At 29.5% G+C, this 20,845-nt stretch overlaps 1 protein-coding gene across 7 annotated transcripts in view; it reads left to right on the top strand.

Moving 5' to 3' along the window:
* The window catches only part of LOC107440460 (cyclin-dependent kinase 5 homolog), a 102,882-nt gene extending 97,434 nt beyond the window's left edge, over positions 1–5,448 (top strand). For all 7 annotated transcript variants that reach the window (XM_087168525.1, XM_087168542.1, XM_087168531.1 and 4 more), the window contains 3 exons: positions 740–791; positions 1,776–1,867; positions 3,127–5,448. In XM_087168525.1, coding sequence (XP_087024651.1) covers positions 740–791; positions 1,776–1,867; positions 3,127–3,155 — 173 coding nt within the window. In that variant the 3' untranslated portion in view covers positions 3,156–5,448. The remainder of the gene's footprint in view (positions 1–739; positions 792–1,775; positions 1,868–3,126) is intronic.
* The last annotated feature ends 15,397 nt before the right edge of the window (positions 5,449–20,845 follow it).

Below are 20,845 nucleotides of genomic sequence, written 5' to 3'. Positions count from 1 at the left end.
TTATTCCTTTTGATTGATTTAAATTTGTTTCAAGTATTTTGTAATAATATTTAATCAGCAATTTAGATGATTTGGTTTTTGCCGGTTTTTACCAGTTTTTGTCGGTTTTTACCACTGTCCTGGCGGAAACCCCTTTTTGCCGGCAAAAACTCCAACCCTGCCGATGATTAAACTTGGGTATTATTCTATATCTTTTATATTGATTTTTGATATATTGTATTTAACTTAAATTAAAATGAGCTCAAGCAATAAAGCCAAAACATGACATGTTTTCGCTGACAATTCCTCACAATAAGTGTGCTGTAAAAAAAGAATCTCATTTATTTGCATTGATAGTGTTATTACAATATTTCATGTTTGGAGTATTTGATAACACTGTGCACAACTTAATGAGTGGAATATAATATTAATCTTAGTATTATGCAATTACCGCTCTGCCTGAATAGTTTCCTGTTGCTCAGGATTCATATTATTTTAGGTGCAAGTCAGAAGAGTTACTGTTACTTTAATAATTATTATGTCTGTTGTGCTAATAATTGCAGTTTACTTTTTGTAATGTGCTCTATGCTGAGTAAAAAGGGATTTAGAGCTTACTGCATGCATTTTTATGCATTTTAATTAGATTCTTTTTAAAATTTGTAGTATGTCGTGATGTTTGATTTTTCCTATCTTTTCTATTGTTTTGATATTTATGAGTTCGAAAAAAATTTGTTATTTTGATCTTTTTCTTCTTTTCTAGCACAAAGGAGATCCAAGATAAACCCTGTTAACAGTGCAAAGTCACAAGTCTTGTAAGTGCTTCATTCTAGTTAGTTTTTTTTTTTTTTTTTTTTTTTTTTTTTTAAGGAAAGTAAAACTTTGTTAATTTTGTTTCTACATGTTATAAAATTGTATATTGATGTAGTCTTATTATCTATGTCTTTTTCATATGAGACTATTAAAATGAATATTAATTAAACATTTGTAATAATATTTATATTACTTTATTTTGGAATACAATAATATACTCCCAGTTGTCTTTGTTATTTATTGAGAAGAATGCCACAAATATTTAAAAACATTTATTTTCCTATCCAAGTTTTTTTGCATGATTAGCTTTAAAGAATAATATCAAAAGATAAGACAGGATACCATAACTAGTCCTCTTTTCCATCTGTTTTCATCTTCTTTATAACATTTCGATCTTTGGCCCTTTTAAAACCCTTATAAACCCATGGGAAGTATATTTCCCATCAACTTCTTTGATTTTTGAATTTCAATGGGAAGCTATTTTCTCAATGACATGAAAAAAAATATAATGTTAAAAAAAATTACCAACGAAGGGCTTTGTTTACATAAATGTGCGTAACAGTAAAGCTTATCTTGAGATCAAAGAGAGAGGCCAACACTGGCTACCGGGCTCCAATTTATTTTCATCTTTTGAAAAAATGGTGACCACTCAAAGAACAATCTATGGGATATATAAGGAATATATTTTAGCTATACTAAACTATTTAATTTATTATAGCATTTAAGTATGTCCAGATGTTCCTTTTTTACTCTTAAGTTTTTCCAGCAATTAAAACTAGCATAGTTAGCCCAATATAGCTCATACAAGAGCGCAGTAATTCTTTCCTCTTAATACATTGTGTATAATACATACAGGGAAAACATAGAGATATTTTTTTCTCCAGATTTAAGTCACAACCTTGTTATTTGTTATAACATTTGTAGTATTTGCTTTTATAATAAAATTTTGAATATAACTAGGATATTTTTCTCTCCGCAAAATATAGGTCAGCTTCTCATTCTGGCATTTGGGAAAGCATGGAATCTTGGGAATCTCCAGACCAACCAATTAAAGGAAGTCAAAGAATTAGAAATGAAAGTAAGTTCGTGTTATTTGTAAAACATTGATTTTTTTCATCTATTTTTTTTATTTTTAAAAAGGCAATAATTGCAGTTTTCTTTGTATTGAGGTATTATAGCATTCGTTGCTGTCACTTATTTTTTTTTAATTACGGTAAAGTGGCCCATCCATATAAAATGTCTGGGCAATTAAGGTTAACAAAAGTGTGACTTTGTGCAAGTTCTCATAATTAATTTATTGATAATTCTTTATTCTGTTAGTAGGATAATTCTTTATTCTATACTTGTTTTTACATTAAATAATCGTTCTATATTATATTTCTTGATTTTGGATAAATTAGCTTGGTTTCGCTATATTATGTTTCTTGTTTACATGTAAGATGGTGCGTAGCATTTTTAAAAAGTGCTTAAAGGTGCTTATTATCGAGTTTTGTTTTTAAAAGCCCTTTAAGGTGCCTTTTTTTTCATTGTGGTTTTTTTTTTAAAAGGTGCTCAATATTCCCTTTTTCAAAATGAGATTGTCGATTTTTGCCAATCTCATTTTTTTTTATGCAGAAGTGTGGTTTTCCCATTTGTTTTGTTCAACGTTTTCACAATTCATTCAACCACAATCCATTTCGGCGTACCATTGGTCCGTAGCGTGTGAACGCGACAACTATTTTACGTGATTAAATACTTTCGAGTTCGCGGGTGCGTCTACTGAGCTGTGTTTGTTGAGATTCGTGCACTCTCGCGTGCAACTCTGCTGCATTTAGCAAGACATTCTCAATTTCAGGCTTCATTTTTCACCCTCTGAAACCAAATCGAAAAATCTTTTTATGTTGGCTAATATTATCAAGAAAAGAGTGCTTTCTCAGAAACTAATTGTTTTATCATAATCATGTAAAGTGTTTGAAAATTATTTTGCATTTTGTTAATGTATATAGTGCTTAAAAATATTTTCTGAGTGCTTAAAAAGTACTTAAAAGGGGCTTATTTTATTTGTTGAAAGATTTGGTTTCGCACCCTGTATGAAATAGGTGGTTCCACTATATTATATATAAATATATTATTATTATTTTTTTACATAAAATAGTTTGATTTCACTATATTATATTTCTATAAGTAGAATATTTCAGTATCTGCTGTGCTATTAAATAGAGTAGACTATATTATTTGTACTAGTTTATTCACAATGTTACTGTTTACTACTCACACAGTTTTGCCAATTATTTAATCACATAATTCTGATATACTAAATAAATCTTTGCAGTCACTTTCTTACCTCTCTTATTTCAGATGATAGGACATGGAAGTCGACAACATGAAAATAATTTTAACTTTCAAAACCATTGCACATTGTTGAGTTTTTTCATCTTCTCCAAATTGCTCCAACCATGCCAGATATCATTCTACAATCATGATTATCATCGTCATTGACTGAGCAAACTTCTCTATTTCATATCCATTCACATATCAAATATTTGGTGTAAATTTTTACAAGTTAACAATATTTGAAGCTTATATTTTCTATTCACTTGACATACATTTTTTTTTTTAAATTTAGATTTTAAGATGTTTTTATTTACTGTATATCCAGGTGTATAAGTGGATCCTTATTTTTGATTACAAGGTAGCAAGTTTCTAGTGTATTGCATTGCGTATCTGGTATGAGTTGATCGCTGAACTAACCAAATGTTGAAAAAAATAATAAAAAAAATGTCAGAAGTTAAAAAACATGAAAAAATTATTAAGTAATATTTAACATGAGGATGAAGTGGAATTGATTGCCGAGTGGGATCCATATGACGATGCTAAATGATGCCACCTAGATGATGCTAATTTTGTAGCTTTATGAAATATTTTTAAAATTTTCTTGTGTTAGTATTTTTTGATGCACTCTTGAATAAGTTATCTTAATTTTTCTTATTCTAAATTTTTTTCTGAAAATAATTTAAAGGATTGCTTCTGAAATGCAAAAGTAATTGTGTATAATATATACTAAAATAGTTTTTGAAAGGGGTAAATTGATAAAGAGTAATTCATATCTACTCATTGCTTAAAAAAACATCGATATTTTACGATCGACAAATGTCCAGCTTTATTGCCGGCATTAAGTTGATCCCTTAATTTTCATTCAAATGTAAGGATTTGAAAAGCCTACTTATACACTGGAATATACGATAGTTGCTTTAAAAATAATTTCAGATTGTTTTGATGTTTAATATGGTCTTTCATGAATTAATTTTATTCAGTTAATGTTATTTTTTAGATCATATTTTTCAAGTTTTGCTGAAATCTTTGTGTGATATTTGCTTACCCCCTTTTATTTTTTACAGAAATTCTTTCTCTCATTTTTAAATAACACTTTTATTTTCCTTTCAAAAAATTTGCTTCAAATTGTACAACATTTGTATGAAATTAAAATTGAAAAGTTTGCCATTTATGTCTTACAAACACTTATGAGAAGATTTCTAAATTTTCATTTTATTTTCGTGAGTTATATATATATTAAATTAATACACCTGCATGATTAAATTTTAACAAAATAGGCTTTTTTATTTGCTAATTTCGACCTACAAACTCTTTTTAAAAACAGTACTTAACTATGTACGAAATTTTATTTAAGAGCTTTAGAAATTGTTTTTATTGTTAAAAGCAAAAATTATTCATATTCAAAGATTTTTTTTTATTAATTTTTGCAATAATAATACAATGCAAATAATTTGCAATTGTCTTCAGGTAAATAGTGCTTATAATAAATAATTTATGATAAAATTTTGTTAAAGATAATTCATTACAATAAAATTTGAAAAACAGTAATAACACTGTATATGAACAAAAGATATTTGTTCCCATCTACAGCCCTTTTAATGTTTTAATTTAGTAATAATTTGATTGTATAATTTTAATCTTCTTGCTTTAAAAATTAATAAGAGTAGAAATGTATAGAATGCATTGTTAAAGATGTTATATCATCCAGTTAATAAATGTTTGCAATGTATAATGTCATGACATCACATATGCTCAATTAATTACTATGCAATTTTATAGTATCAATTTTACATATTTAAAGTCAATTTTAAATGAATTGTTAGTTGTTGTTCGAAAAATATTTTTCTGGTCACTAAGCATACCTAAAAATATTTGCTGAACTGTCAAGATTTTATCATTTAATTTGTAGTAATTGTAAGACAGAATTTTTATTGTTTAGTTCAGTCGAACTTGCTTGTCTTTGAAAATCTAATTTGGTTAAATGGTGACTTATTTTATACAGAAAAATAAAACAAAAATTTTAATGGAAAAAAAATATTGAATATTTGTGTACATTAATGCAAGTATACTATATATTGCATTTTTTTTCACAAAAGAATTTAGAACTTGGTTTTTTTTTGTTTGTTTTTTCTAAAAGAAGCTTAAGGATTTGATACTTAAATCAATGGTTATAGTTAAGCTTTTTATTGACGATGCCCTAATTAATAATTAACTTATTTTCACTGGTCCGTGCACATGTTTCTCTTAAATTTTTTGTTGTTAATTTGAAAGGGAAAAATTGCAAATCCAAGAATGTGCATTTGTGACAAAAGCACAGAACACTAAATTAAAAAAAATAAAATAAAATCATACCATCATTTCTTTACATTGATTTATCGTCTACTGATTTTTATTTTGTAAAGTCTTTATCAGTTCTGAACCACTGTTAATTTGGGGACCTGCCTCCAGATAATTCTTATCCTTAAGAATTGTAATAATTAATCATTTACAATAAATATTTCAGTTGATTCTTTAATTTCTTATTATTTTTGCCCAACTCAAAGGTAGTATTAATTAATGGTTTATCACCCTTGTGAAAAGTTGGAAAGTTTTATTTTCCAAAAATAATTTGATTATTTTTAATTGCTATAATATACTAGTTTAAATTTAATGCATAAATACCTTCGGTTTTAATACACTATTGTATCTTGAAATATGAAGGCATGCTTAACTCGTTCAAAAATACTTTAAAGTGATTGTTTTCCACACAATTATATTGCAATTTTTTCAGTTATTTCTTTGGATTGTGTTAAGGCTCAGTTGCCTTATGACTTTTTGTTGTGTATTTGCATGACTTGTGTACTATGCATTGACTTAAATTTTGTTTAACTGAGCATCAGAGTATATTCTAAGTTAAAAAAATTGCACTTTGATCAATAGCATTTTCTACAATGTGTTAAAATGTATACTTATATAGATAAAGATCGAACTACAATACTATAAATTTGTAGCTTGATATAATTATATCATTTCAGCTTAACTTTGCAGGAATTCTAGGACTCGATTGTACAATAAAATATCTTGTAATGAAATATCATATGTATGAAATTTGTCCTTTAAAGCAATAATACTGTTTACGAAATGTATGATCAGTTATTTTTTATTCGTTCTCACAGTTGATCAAAGTTTAGTTTAAGCTTATTTATAAACAGACTGTCTAAATTGATTTTAATTGTCAGATTCCAGTCAATTGGTACGAATCATGCGAATTGCGAGCTCATAATTCTTTTAAATATGTCATTTTTCTAATATTTCATCACGATTTTATTCTTAAAGAATCTGTACTTTTCTTCATTAAGTTGCTAATAGAATTCTTAAGAATTTGTTAAAATTAAAACTAAGCAGTTCCCTCCAGTTTAAATGTAAACCAGGGGTTCTTAGAAGACTATTGTGTTTAGTGTACTCATTTTGTAATGCTAGTACAGGGCAAAATTAGGAATTTTCGCTACTATACCCGAGGCCACTTTTTTTAAGAATGAAAATTTTAACATGGTTCCCACGGATCAGGGAAAACCTGGAATTGTCAGGGAATTTTATTTTAACTCTAAAAACCAGGAAATGGTGAGGAATTTATTTTTACAGAAACCTGGAATATTCCTATATCATACCTAGAAAAAAACTAGTCTTAAAATTGTCTGTAATAGTAATCAGTTATTGAGATGGAAGTTAAATAATTCTAACATCTATTTAAATTATTTGTTATAAAAATTTCTCATTTTAGTCAAACTTGAAATGTTTTCTTCCTTATTTAATATTATTTTTTTTGTCAGAAAATCTAATACAATCTAATAAAATCTAATTTTGTCAGAAATTTCACATTACAAATAAAAAAAATCAAATTTTTTTGATGAAAATATGGTCTCATTTTTCACTGAAATTTACCTGGTATGCCTGGAAAAGACAGGGAATTTTTCTGAAATTGAGTGGGAACCCTGTTTTAAACCATTAAAAAGTTTGTTGATATAAATAATTTTAGGCGCTTCTCCTGAAGCTATTTTAGAAATACATATTACAAGGTTAATGTATAAAATGAAGAGAAATGTTAAGAAACCATCGACAAATAAGTAATATTTACAATTAAATGCTCATGAAATGCATTTTTGAAGGGAAAAAAATGGTGTGATTGCCATCTGTTATATTTAGTCAACTTGTGGCGACTTGCTAATTTTGCCCTATAATAAATAAAAATCTTTACTCAAAGCTTTTTATTGTAATGTAAGCATAGAAGAAATGAAAAGGTTGGAAAGAAAAACGCGATAAAATTTTGTATACAATTGCTAAATTTCAGTACTTTGTTAAGTTGTACTGCAGGCTGGTGAAACAATACCAGGGGTGTTTGCAGTTTTGTAACTAAAAAAATATTAGACTGAATATCATAATGGTCAGCAAATATGTCAAAATATTATGAAGATAGTGTATTAATTAGATAGTAGTAATTTTAAATATTATCATGAAATTAAAAAAGGATTGGTTTTCCTAGCTGCCAACTCTCCTGGATTTTTCCAGTTTCAACTGGTTTGATAAAAATTCTCCTGGTTTTTTGTACATTTTCAAAAGTTCCCTAAATTGAGTAAGTTTCCTGAAAAAAATCCCTATTGAAGTAGAATTTATTGGTTGCTTGAATCTTTAAATAAGTGTTTCTAATACGTAATGGAGCGAAACCTCATTGTTAGTAATCAGTTTGAGGCCTCTTTTTTTTTCTTAAATCTAAAATTTTTCTTATATTTTTATTCAGAACTCCTTTTTTAAATTTTAAAATTTTTTTTAGCTAACTTTTTTTTTGAAATGCTTGTCTATTACTATTAAAAATGAGTTAACACAATAAAAAACTTCAATAAAGTTCATTTAATGTCTATCATAAACGGAAAATATTGCGTACCATTTATAATAATTAGAGTGATTAATTTTTATAATAATAAGAGTGACAATAAAAATCGCTAAAATTCCCTAACTTTAAAATTTTTAGTATATTTTGCTATAGTTATCATGGAATTTATATTTTTTCGTAAAATGTACAGGATTTTGTCCTATCCATGCTGGCAGCTATGGGTTTTAAAGGAGTTTTAATAATTTAAAAAATAAAGATTTTCAAGTTCATTTTTACATTAAAGGAACTGACATGTATGCCAGTTTGTTCCACATCAAACAGATAGCTATAGTGTGGCTTTCAGGAGAACTCCTCCAGACACCCGTCTCGCGTCGTGGCGGGTACTATGGTTACGAGGAAAGATCACTTCAAATAGGGGTATGGGGTGAATAGTTTTGTTTTAATCTTAGCGTAGGTCGTCGCTAGTAAACCAATCAGCACCTTCTTTCCTCCATTTCATCCCCATTAGAAATGTGTTCTCGCTTGTTACCATAACAGCAGACAGCCCCAGACTTGCAATCTGTAGGAGTTCTTCTCAAAGCCGCACTATAAATATTATTTCTATGCTACTTTATATATTTGTTGCATAATACTAATAAAAACAAAACTCTGTGTTTAAATTTTAAAAAATATTTTTTTTTATATATATATAATTAAGAAAAGTTATTTATAGAATAAAAATAACTTCATATTTTTTGGCTATGTATTTTTAAAAACAATTGTAACTGTCCAAATAGAAGGTTTTTTTAAAAGCTCATTTCTGTTCATGGACCTCTGGTTGTTTCATTAAATGCATAAAATTTGCTCAATTTTTTACTTCTTAAGACTTTATAATACAGTATGTGATAATCAATTAAATTTATAAGTGATTCAAATTTTAAATACAGTTGAATACAATGATTGTCTTGTTGTAAATCCAGGTGTAATAATTTTTTTTTTTTAATGTATACCCTGAGATAATCTTATAAAGCCATCTTTCTTTAGCTTGTTTCATTGAAATGAAGTAAGGACTTAATCACAAGTTTTTGAAAAAGCACAAAATCACTAAATGTTTCACGATAAAGTTGATTCTATGTGTAGCACAATTGTCAGAGCAATAGAGTTTAAACTGTGCTGTCGTACAAACTTGGCATTTGCCAGTGATATTCGAAAGAGGAATTTTTTTTTATAAGTTAAAAAGTATTTGATTCTTTTAAAGAAACATGATTTATGTGCTAAAAATTGGTTTCTTATTTCTATCATATTGACAGGGTATCTGCACACCTGGAAAGTCATGAATTTCGGTATTGAATAAAAGAAAAATCATGGAAAGTCATGGATTTAGGTCCCTGAAAAATCTAATTTTTAAAATGGAATTCACCGCCCCACCCCTTTCGTGGTGTTCCGAATATCTGAATTTGTAACAAAATCCTACTCACAGTCTTATTTTATTAAAATATAGAATGTTTTTATCATGTTCTTTCGAAAAATGAAAGAAAAAAAATCAATTCTAGAGTGAATTATCTTTTAAACTTCTGGGATTTGTTATTTTTTTTATTTTAACAATTTAAAATTCTAGCTGAAAAGCTGGTCATTGGCGAATTTGCTTATATTCCGAAATGAGAACAGAAAAGTCAGGAGTATTTCTTTCCTTTCTGATGAACAAGAAAAGTATCCTTAGAATATAATTCTGCAGAAAAAAAGAAATTTTTTTTTATTTGCTTTTGTATTTTTTTCAGCTATTTTATTCCTTTAACTCTTTCTTTACTCTGTTTTTTAAATTTAAAATCTATAAATATGAAGATGCAGAGTATAACAGTTTTGGTTATACCTATCATTTCAATTAATGTTATTATAAGGCTTTTTTAAATTTATCATTGTGTTTTTGACTGAGAAGATAGTAACTTCGTTAAGTCATGAATTTGAAAATCTAAAATGTAGCAGATACCCTGTATAGATCTATGCAAAAACCTAAACCTTGTTTTTGAAAGCTGTGGTCTCTACGTTTCTATTCCTAGAAATCAAAATCATAAAATTTAAAAAATATGATGCGTTTAAACATTTTCATTAAATTATTTTAGCGAAGCTCTTAATTCCTAAATTTCCCTGGCCTTGCGTTCTATATATCATAGACAAAATTAAAAGATAATACTAAATTTGAAAAGACAAAAAGTAAGAATCATAATAGAATTTTTTTTTTTAAAGTTATCCAATTTTAGGAATGAAATTTAGAAACCCACGGTTCACAATTTTTTTCAGCTAAAGAACTCTAAATGCTCATCTTTTGGCGGAACCTCGTTTTTCTAAATAAAATTTATTCGCGACATCTTAATAATTTATTGCAATTGTGAGCATAAGTGATGGAGAAACATATGAACCCTAACTTTGGGGACTTCTGAAAACATTCTAGGGTATCCGAAGAACTGCGAAATTTTTTTTATTAATTTCAGTGGAGCTTCGCAATATAAGATTATTAAAAGAAATTTGCAAAATAATTACTCAACAGTATGGCGAAATTTGGCGACGGCTATGAGTTTCCACCTCATAAGCCTTTTGTTATTTTGACTCGTAAGAAAAGGAAAATAGCAATAATATATTATAAATATCAATGTTTAGTAATGTTTTAATTGGTAATTTATTTTTGGATGAAATTTTCGATTGGAAAAGATTGCAGTTTATTTTCTTTGTTTTTTATTTTTTCAAAAATGTCATAACATTTATGAGTTTTTTTTTTCCTTTCACCTAAATGCTTTTTTTTTTGTGTGTGTATTTTTTAGTATCTTAAATTGTATTGTAATGTTTTTAGCAAAAAGTAATAAGATTTTTCAGTTTTAATTAAGAAAAGACTTAATTTACAAAAGATGAAGCCTAACATCAGCTATTCGGTGGTCCTTATTCATGCTTGAATGAAAAAAAAATATTTTGAATTGCTACTTGCATTCATTTACTTATATTTTAATTATAATGTTTAGTATAGTTACTTACTATATTTATAATTAATATTTGAAAGTTACAATTTATTATAATTTCACGTAATGAATAAAGTGCTGTTTAAAGAATTTTTATTGATTTAGAAATCTATTAATTATAAATTTTTTATATATACATAAAGCATTAATTTCAAAATTGTCTAACATTAATTAAATTATATTATTTTTAATGCGTAAAATTGTTATTAGTTTCCTAAAGTTTGGGGAGAGAGTTTTTTAACTTACAAAAATTATCCCTTATTTTGAAAATAAATAAAACTTTTTTTGGTTTACTATGTTTTACAAACTTAATTTTTTTGTAATGTCTTGTTGCTTTATTTTTTCATTGTTTCAATTTAAAGCATATATGTTCTAAAAAAATGCCCCTGATTTGCCTTTTATCTTAAATTTTCTTATAGGTGTTAAATATATTTCAAAATAATTTGAATTTTTGTCCTGTAACTGTAACTTTTTTTTATCTATATTTCCCGTTAAACTTAAATGAAGTGTTTGAAATTGTCATGTCTTTTATTTATTTAATAAAAAAGTTAATCCATTTAAAAAAAAAAACATGAAGCTGATTTTTTATGATAAAACAAGCGAAAATTTGGCTGCTAAATTAAAAATAAAGCGTTAATTTTTTTCTTACTTTGTTAATTAGAGTAAAATAAGCTTAGCTTAATTTTATAGATAAAAAGTAATGGTTATTATCTTAATCAGGACGCCCAAAATTTCGTTCAGTACAACACAACCAAGCATCTGATTTTGTAATGTAATTTTTTTTTCTTCAATTTTTGGTTGATGTTTCGCACCATGTTTGGGTGCTTCTTTAAAACTAAAGTACAGAGCAACATTCCTTATAAAAACATTGTAGTTGCTTTCCTTCAAGAAATTTCATACACGTTTTCGTAGCCTGTTCTATCAAATGAAAATTCTAACTGTGAAATGCCATTTTGATTTTCTGTTGTAATGATTTTAAGTGATTTATTTTGTAAATATTTGTTGTGAGTTGATTTTTATGACTTAAAGAGGAAACAAATAAGTGGAGATTTGTACATATATTTCTAAATTTGTTCCGCTCAACTGCCTATATGGGAAGAAAAAAGAAAGTGTATTTTATTTTTATTAATAAAGTGATTGTGTGAAGAAAGGAAATTATGATGCTGAGAGAGATTGTTGTAATAACAAGATTTTGTTTGTGTGATGGAAATTTATTAGAAATATTTATTATTTTCTTTTAAGTGTAAAAGAATAAATGTTTCAAGTTTGCTAATAAAATGCATTTAGTTTGTTTCACTCATTTATTTTTCTTTGTCTTGAACAACAATAGGAAGTATTAAACACCCCCATAAGATATTTAGAAGTGTTTTGTGGCATCCTATTATTCCAAGCGACAAAAAATGCAAAATTGAGATTAGTATATATTTGGCTTTTTTGTGTGACCAACATTTGCATTGTGACCTACATTTGCATTGCTACATTTTGCAAGAAAACAAAAGTTATTATTATTATTATTATTTTTTTTTGAAATTTTATTTTAGCATTGATGGCGTTAGAAAGCAAAGCCGCTCTTTTCCAAATATATCGTGAGAGTCTCGATGGCCCAGGGCAGTGTTTCCAAAAGTGTGGTACGCATACCCCCAGGGGTACGCTTTCGTATGCTAAATATCTTGCAACAAACGAAAATTTCAAAAAGGATTTTTTTTTAAAAAACAAAGCTAGCCCTGAAAATTTACGATTGCGTGTTTTTCTATTGGCTTTTTTTAGCAGAGTTAATAATTAATAATAATGGTGTCAACAGCCAGTTGGGATTTTTAACTTTTCTGCAATTTTTTTTATTTGTGGTACACAGCTTTACGAAAAATTTATAAGTTTGGGAAACACTGGCTCAGGGGATAGAGCGTTCGCCTTCTAATGAAGTAAACCGGGTTCGAATCCCAGCGATGGCTGGTCGATACGAATCCACATCCGGCTTTGCACCGACCACAGTGCTGACGTGAAAGATCCTCAGTTGTACACGGATCATGGGTTAGAGTCCCTTTGCCGTTAGACTAACCGTTTTCATTTTAAAAACAAAGCTGTGAAATATAGTAAGTGCCACTTTATTTAATAGTTAAACTTTCGATTGTGTTCTTAAGAAAACCTACTAAATCTCTTTAAGAATAGTGTTTTATTATGGATCAATTTTAACTTTTTACTTATTTATTTTTTCATGTAAAAAATTGGTAATTCTAACGGGTTAGAAACTTAGCGGGAAATACATGAAATTCTTTTATATTAATACAACATTTTTTTATGAAATACGTAATTCTTTAATGCACTTCAATGAAACATTTATTTTTAAAATAGCTTGGAGAGACGAAGGTTCGTGTCCCGTTGTAACTCAATTTTAATGCCAGCGTTTAACTGTAAAACCAAAATTTTAATAGATCGATATTATTTTAATTAAATACTAATATGCTACTATTTATTTATAAGCATGTTCTGATATTTCGAACCTCTTAGTGTTTTTAGTTTATCAGCTAAACTGTTTTTCAAAAAAAATAGATGAATTTAAGGACCAGCTGTGGATGAAGGGTGTAGCTCTTCATTAAGCAAGCACCTTTAAGCTAAGAGGTAACGGGTTCAAAACCTGCCTGTAATCCAGGATGATGCGTATTTTTCTTGTATTTCTCTTACTAGTAATATCTATTTCTCAAAAAGATAATGCTTTATAAGCTGTTCTTTGTATTCAACAGAGCAAAAAATAACCGGTGGGCCTTCCTGGTAATTTCACCAGCCAAATGCCATGTAGCCTCTATGGTTCAAATCACACTTTAACCCTGGATATATTTTTGTTCGGTCTTTCTCTAACGTATACTGTCACTTCTTATAAGCCGTGCTTTTGTTATGAGCACACAAACCTACATATCTATGAATAACAATAATTGCTAGTAAAGGAATGATAAGTAGTGGAAATAGGTGATAGTTTTTGTAAGTAAAGTTATTGTTATATTTTCTAATATTAGATAGAAGTAAAGTTAAGATACTAGAGCTGCACAATGAAACATCCCTGAGGATGATCCGAACACATGCCATCGTAATTTTGATCCCCTGCTTTGTTAGCCCGACGACCAGCGTGAAGTCGAACAGTTTAACGAGGACCGATACCTACGCAGGCGGAACAAAGTGGTCACCCACCCACTTACTGACAGCAGTCAGTGATGCTTGACTTTGGTTAAACTGAACGACCCCATAAGATAAATTGTCTCAATTATTTAGAATTACAGGGCTGATTGTGCGACGGAAAAATTCCGGATTTTTCGCTAACCGTGATCCGGAAGTTTCCGGAGATCGAAGGTTTAGACGTTTCAAAATCAAATTTTCAAAGGTGGGCCTTAAAAACACAGTTTATTTTATTTGTTTGTAAGGGAGAGCCAGAAAGATAATTTATAATCTTATATTCAAGATTAATATTCATTTTTTATCAGTAAATAGTTATTATAATCATAAACTCAAGAAAGAAAGACATATTTGGAAATTTCAATTACTTCTCCAGGTCATCATAGGTATGTGTAAAATTTTAAATATATTGATATGCAAACTAAGAAATATTGAGAAAAAGGAAAGAACCTTGTTTAAATATTTTTCGATTTAAACTTTTTGTTTAACATAAGAAATTTTCCGGAATTTTGACTTGGGCTCACAATCACCCCTGGAATTAATACATGTACATATTAATTAATTTATTCTCAATTGTTTAGAATTTATAAAAATTACAATAGTTTTGAGAGTTTTCAAGAGGCAGCAAGTTATTTTTTTGGAAAATAATGGCTTCCCTTTTAATTTTTGCAATATTGATTTTAAAATTAAGAAAATGATTGAGAATTTTTAGTTTTCTTTTAATAGGGCATGATCAAGTCTTGACCTAGTTGCCCCGGTTAAGCATTTCTATTAATTATGTCACTACTTTCTTGCTTCTTTTTTTCTTTTCTTTTTTCTTCCTTCTGCGCATCAAATTAGGGGCGTTTTTTTCTCGTTTATTTGAATTTAGTTGTTGCTTGGCGGTCAGTTGTGTGATTTGGTTATGGGATTTGTTTTAAGTAAGTTCTTGAGCTTTTTATTTTTATGTATTAGTCTTGATTTTATACTTTTGTATTTGCTTAATTCATTTTATGTTGTATTTTCTTTTCCTGGACTTTGGCTAAACCTTTGGAGTACAAAGAGAGCAATTTAGACATTTGTCGTGCTCTTTCGATAGAAAAGGTTTTGCATTTATGACATCCGGAGTTGGTAGGGGAGAGTGGGGTCAATTGTAACAGGGTACGATTGTAACAGAGCAAAAATTTCGAGTGTCGGGTTCCAGATTTGGTTCCTAGGTGGCGCACAAGGTGTATTTAATAAATCTACATGTACACCCCTGCTGGCAACCATTTTTATGTACTTTTGAAAGAGTTACATCACAAAAGATATTTTCACGTACGTAAGTACTTTTTTTTGGTATTAGAATATTATATTGTTACAAAGTAATTTTGTTTAAACAAATAAAAGTTATTAACCGAATGTGTAAGTGGACACCTTAATTAACATTTCAAAAAAAAGATTAGTTTTGTTAATTAACTAGCATTGTTTTTAACAAATGAAGCTGAAATGGCGTCTTGGGGACGATTGTAACAATAAGTAAAGGGACGATTGTAACAGCTGAAAATAAATAATCTTATGTTTACAAACCATTACTTAACTCTTTAAGAACCACCAATAGTTTCCTATATCATTTATATTATGTTGCATGTGCATTATTTTATTTGTCACCTTTCACAGCATAAATTAAAATTTTTAACCCCTTAAAGTTAAAAGTTTAACCCTTTAGGTCTCTGTTCATTATTATTTTTACTCCTAAAATATCACTACTATTTTGATCAATAGAAAAATATATCACAACTATGATAATATGTATAATTAACTATGTTTCAGTTGAATTTATGAACTGTTACAATTGACCCCGTAAGTGGGGACAAGAGTAACAAGTGCATGACTGTCAAAAATTATTAACTAGTATAATAACATTTAAAATAAGGTATTTTTTTTTCTAGTAGAGGATAGTTTACTTTACTCGTCTATCAATTAATACTAATAATATATTGGATTTTTTGTTAGTTAAAAACAGTTAAGTAAAAAATGTTACAATTGACCCTACTCTCCCCTACCCCTTGAAGACGCCAGCTTCAGTTGTGGTATTTTTTCATAATTTTCATTGTTTCGTTTGTTTCAATTCCTTTTGGATTTTCAGCTGCATAGCGCGTTTTTCCACTGGAAGTATAGTTTTTAATTGATTTAATTATTTTGAATTCTTTTCTTAATACCACGAGATGAAGTTATCCTAAAATATAATGGATTTATTTTTATTTGATTGGTTTAATTGATTATTTAGCCGAACTAGTAAATATTAGCTATTAATTTTATGCAAAGATATGTAAATTACTTTCATTCGACTGGAGCGATACGGGGCTTTTTCTTAAGCCTTCCCGAAAAATAAGGCTTAATTATGCAATTTAAACATGCAAATGATTACATTAATATTAAAATTTATTAAAAATCATTTTTCATTTATATATTAAAAAATCATTTATGTGAAATATATATATTTAATTTTCTAATAAATATTCATTGTTAACTTTCATTTCATACAAATAGCTCAATATTTCAATATATTTTAGGATAATTTTTGCCCATTTTAGGATGAAATGAGGTTTTTCAACCTTCACGGCATGTTAATATTTAACTAAAAATATTTAGTTCTGAAGTAGAAAATAGTTTGACTTCTGAACTAAAACGAAATCTAAAAAGGGACCATTCAAATATTGCGTCAGAAAATTAAAAACTCTCCTTCTTGCTTTTACTTTGACTATTATAGTAGTAATCTATTTTTAGAAGTAAATTTAAACAGAAAAAGTAAATTTTTATAGAACTAAATTTACATATTGATTTATTTTATTGAGTTTTGAGTGAAATATCCGTTCTTGTGCTTTTCTTCGGTTATCAAACGTCTTGACCTCTAAAATTCATTAAGTATTTTTTTCCCAAATTTTTCTTTCCCCAAATTTAACTCTTCAATTCCAATTTTATTTTATTTTAATTTTATAACCTACGTTGAACAGCCGACCCAATTTCGGGTTTACGACTACTAATGTTTAACTCCGTAATCTTGTAATTTTGAACCAATCCAGAAGACAAGGAAACTCCTGGATCAGTACCCCCAGAGGTTTGATTTGTCATAGGAACATGGAGGACTCAATAGATTTAACGTGCACCAGTCACCATTTACTACACGGGGCGTCTTCGACCCGGATCAAACCCACGACCTCTTGGATATGGGCCCAGTGCCCTACCAACCAAGCTCATACCTGCCAACTTTTAATCCCTTGCATTTTTATTTTTCACAGTGGTATTAAAATGGAATTAAAACTTCAATTTTATGCAAACAAATACGTTGTATTTGAGAAAACTTAAGTTGACAACCAGGATAATAACGCATATTAATATATGTGCTTAATTTTTGTAAGAATAGTGGTGATCAATATCATTTAAAAATTAAGATTATAAAAGAAAAAATAGCATATAATTACTACCACTTTAAATATTAAAATAAAATCTTCCGGAAAATCCGGAAGAGTTGGCAGGTATGCAAGCTATCCTGGCACCTTCAATTCCAATTATGAAATTCATTCCAAACTTAATATATTTTTATTTCAGCTTTTTGCATTTAAAAAATATGGAGGTTTTTGTGACTTACTTATATCCGCGATTGCCCAGGCAATGAACTGTCGCTATGAAGGACTGGGGCTCGATCATCGGAGGTGGTACCAAGCTTCGGATAGATGGGTACTATCTTGCGAGCGAACTAAAAGCGGTCGGTATGCAATGCTGATCACATTGTAACCATCATGACTGCTGATCACGAAATTGTGGACACTTAAATCTCCGTAACCATTGGTGCTGTTGTGGGAATGCTTTACTTTACTGTCTCACGCATGAACTGTTCTGTACCGTTGTAAGTGGCAATAAGCAAATCACAATCCCTTCCCTGAAGGCGCTTTTCTAATATTCGAAAGCCACAAATTACATATTTAGTAAGTTTTCTTTGAAGACAATGCGAGAGTTTTGTCTTTTTTAAATAGAATTATTACTTCGAAACCGTAATGAATTGTCGTTAAGTCAAGTTATACGTGCTACGAATTTTGCTCTCGACAAATTGTGTCTGTGACGAATTGTCTCAATGGCAAGTTGTACCCTAGATGAATTGTCGCTTCGACGAATCGTCTCTGTGGCAGCCACGGTTGCTCAGGGGCTTGAAGCTTTCGGGTTCGTTATTGAGGTGAATCGGGTTCGAATCACAGCGATGACTGACAGACGATACGAATTCCGTACCCGAATCACACCGACCACAGTGTTGACGTAAAATATCCTAAGTGGTAGACGGGTTATGGGTTAGTCTACTTGCCGTCAGACTGACAGTGGGATATTTTCGCGAATTTCTTCTCCACGTAACGCAAATTCTGGTTAGTTCCATCGAAAAGTCCTCTAAGGAAGCAAATTTCTTCCAATACTTGATCCAAGAGTTCTTTGTCTTCTGGATTGGGTTCAAAATTGCAAGTCTACGGAGTTGAGCAGTAGTAGCTGTAAACCCAAAATTGGGTCGTCTGTTCAACCGCGGTTATAAAAAAAAAAAAAAAAAAAAAAAATCGTCTATACTCGACGAATTATGCCTGCGATAAATTGTTGCAACCACAAGGTGCTAAATTCTTTGAACAGAAATTAAAGAAAAAACTGTTGTGGTTTGCCCAGAGAATGCCCTAAGAACTACACTCTAAATTGGCCCTTTTTTTTGGCGAGCCACTGCCCGACCGGATTGTCGCAAAAATTTGGAGACTATCTTGGATTTTATTTTCTAACCGTCTTTGAACAGCCGACCCAATAATGCCTTACGACTACTACGAGCCTAGTAATTTTGAACCCAATCCATAAGACGCAGGAACTCCTGGATCAAATATTGGGAGAAATTTACCTTCTTGGATCACTTTTTAATGGAACTAACCAGCATTGGCGTTACATGGAGAGGAAAACCGCTGAAACCTCCATTTCAGCGGTTCTATAGCATTCTTAGTTAAGCATTCTATTAATTTGTCCACGTATTTCTTTCTCCTGACCTTTTCCATTTCATTTTAAACTTCTTCTGCGCATTATAATAGGGGGCATTGGTTTTTCAGTTTTTAGTGTTTTCTTTTTCTCTACTTGCTTTTGAAGTTGATGCTTGACCTGTGACTTAGTGAGTTTTTATTTTTCTGATGATTTTGATTGATTTTCTTTTCTTAATTTGTTAATTATTTTGAATGTATCTTGTTTTTCCTGGACCTCTATACAGAACCATCGGGGTACTGAGGGAGATATTTTGAGCATTTGCTTCTCCCTCAATTAGAAATGGTTTTGTTTTTAATGGCTACCGAGGCCGGTACCCCCTGAAGACGTCGGCTTCGGTGGTCATATTTTTATTTTTATTTCATTCGTTTCTTGTATTCTGAATCCATGTTATGGTGCATTTATTTTTGCATGCTTTCAAAGTATTCCGAAGTCGCAACTTATAACTTTATTTTTTACTCTCGAGATTAATTTCCTTTATGTCTCAAAGTGAAGACGATGCCTTAAAAATTACACGAAAAATGTCACTGGTATTATTAAGGAGCCATTGCTTATCGATTTTTTTACTTGAGTTAGAACAAGAAATACTAAACACAATAAAAAAAATATTTCCGTAAGCTGCGGAATTTAAAAAAAAGTTATGGGTGATTTCGGAACATGGTCAACCAATTAATACAAAATTTAAAAGCGTTTTTTCGTATAGTTTTTTTTTTTTTTTGTTAGCGTGTTTTTTGTATTTTTAAGAATTTTTTATCTATTGAAACTAGAATTTTGAAGTGAATTTTTTTACTACGAGCATTATATAGTTAATAAAACTGAGCACTGAGTAGGCGTAATAAAAAGTTTTGAAACTTTTTACTGTATACCTGTTCAGATGATTTTTTCTTTGATATTAACTAAAGACCACTGAAATTGGCCTTTCTTATGCTGATTTGCTCTTAACAAATCAATTGCGAAATAAAGAATTTTGACGTTTGTTTCGCTGTAGAAAAAAAAAAAAATAGTGCGTGGAGTCCCTCCGCGCGGAAGAAGTTAAACTTCGCAACCTGCGACGTTAATTGTAGAAGAATCAGCAGTCGTAGAAGGATCACTAGTTCTATTCAACGACTCTTTTTCCTGCTCCGCTCGCTTCCGTGCTCTGTAATCAGGGTAATATTGTGCATTTTTCCCTCGTAGACCTCTTGAACCAGTGGAAGTGCTTGTGGTTGCCTCAACGTCTCGCCCTGGAAAATGTATTAATAATGTATGTGAATGCGTCATAATGTAATTTCAGAAAAGAAAACCTAACAATCAATTGATATTCACAAGAGACGTACCTTGACTTGACCTTAAATCCGTCGCATTGCCCGTGGGATTGTTTTCACTCATTTTTTACAATTGTTATCCCCTAAATTTGAAAATAAAAAATACTACCCTATTAAATTATATGTGTATCAAAACAAACTAAAAATTTATTTACAGAAAAACAATACTTTTATTATTTTTATGCTAGTGAGAACCAAAACAGTATGGAAATGAATGAGGGAAAACTAGATCCTACCACGTGATTTCCCGGCCAATAAAAATGTAGCGTTAAACGTTTAACGCAACCTTGTTGGAAGTCGCATAAGAAGTATAACTTCAAAAAAATCGTCTGCAAGAAACAATATTAATTATTCTTTCATAAGTTTCTTCAAACGCGAACAAAAAGCGTTATTTAAATATGATGCAACTC

Source organism: Parasteatoda tepidariorum, chromosome 1 (assembly GCF_982258835.1).
Source record: "Parasteatoda tepidariorum strain Cologne lab strain chromosome 1, Ptep-v5.0, whole genome shotgun sequence".
NCBI classification, from domain to species: domain Eukaryota; kingdom Metazoa; phylum Arthropoda; class Arachnida; order Araneae; family Theridiidae; genus Parasteatoda; species Parasteatoda tepidariorum.
Note: the sequence above shows the minus strand (reverse complement) of the source record. Positions and strands in the feature narration are given on the sequence as shown.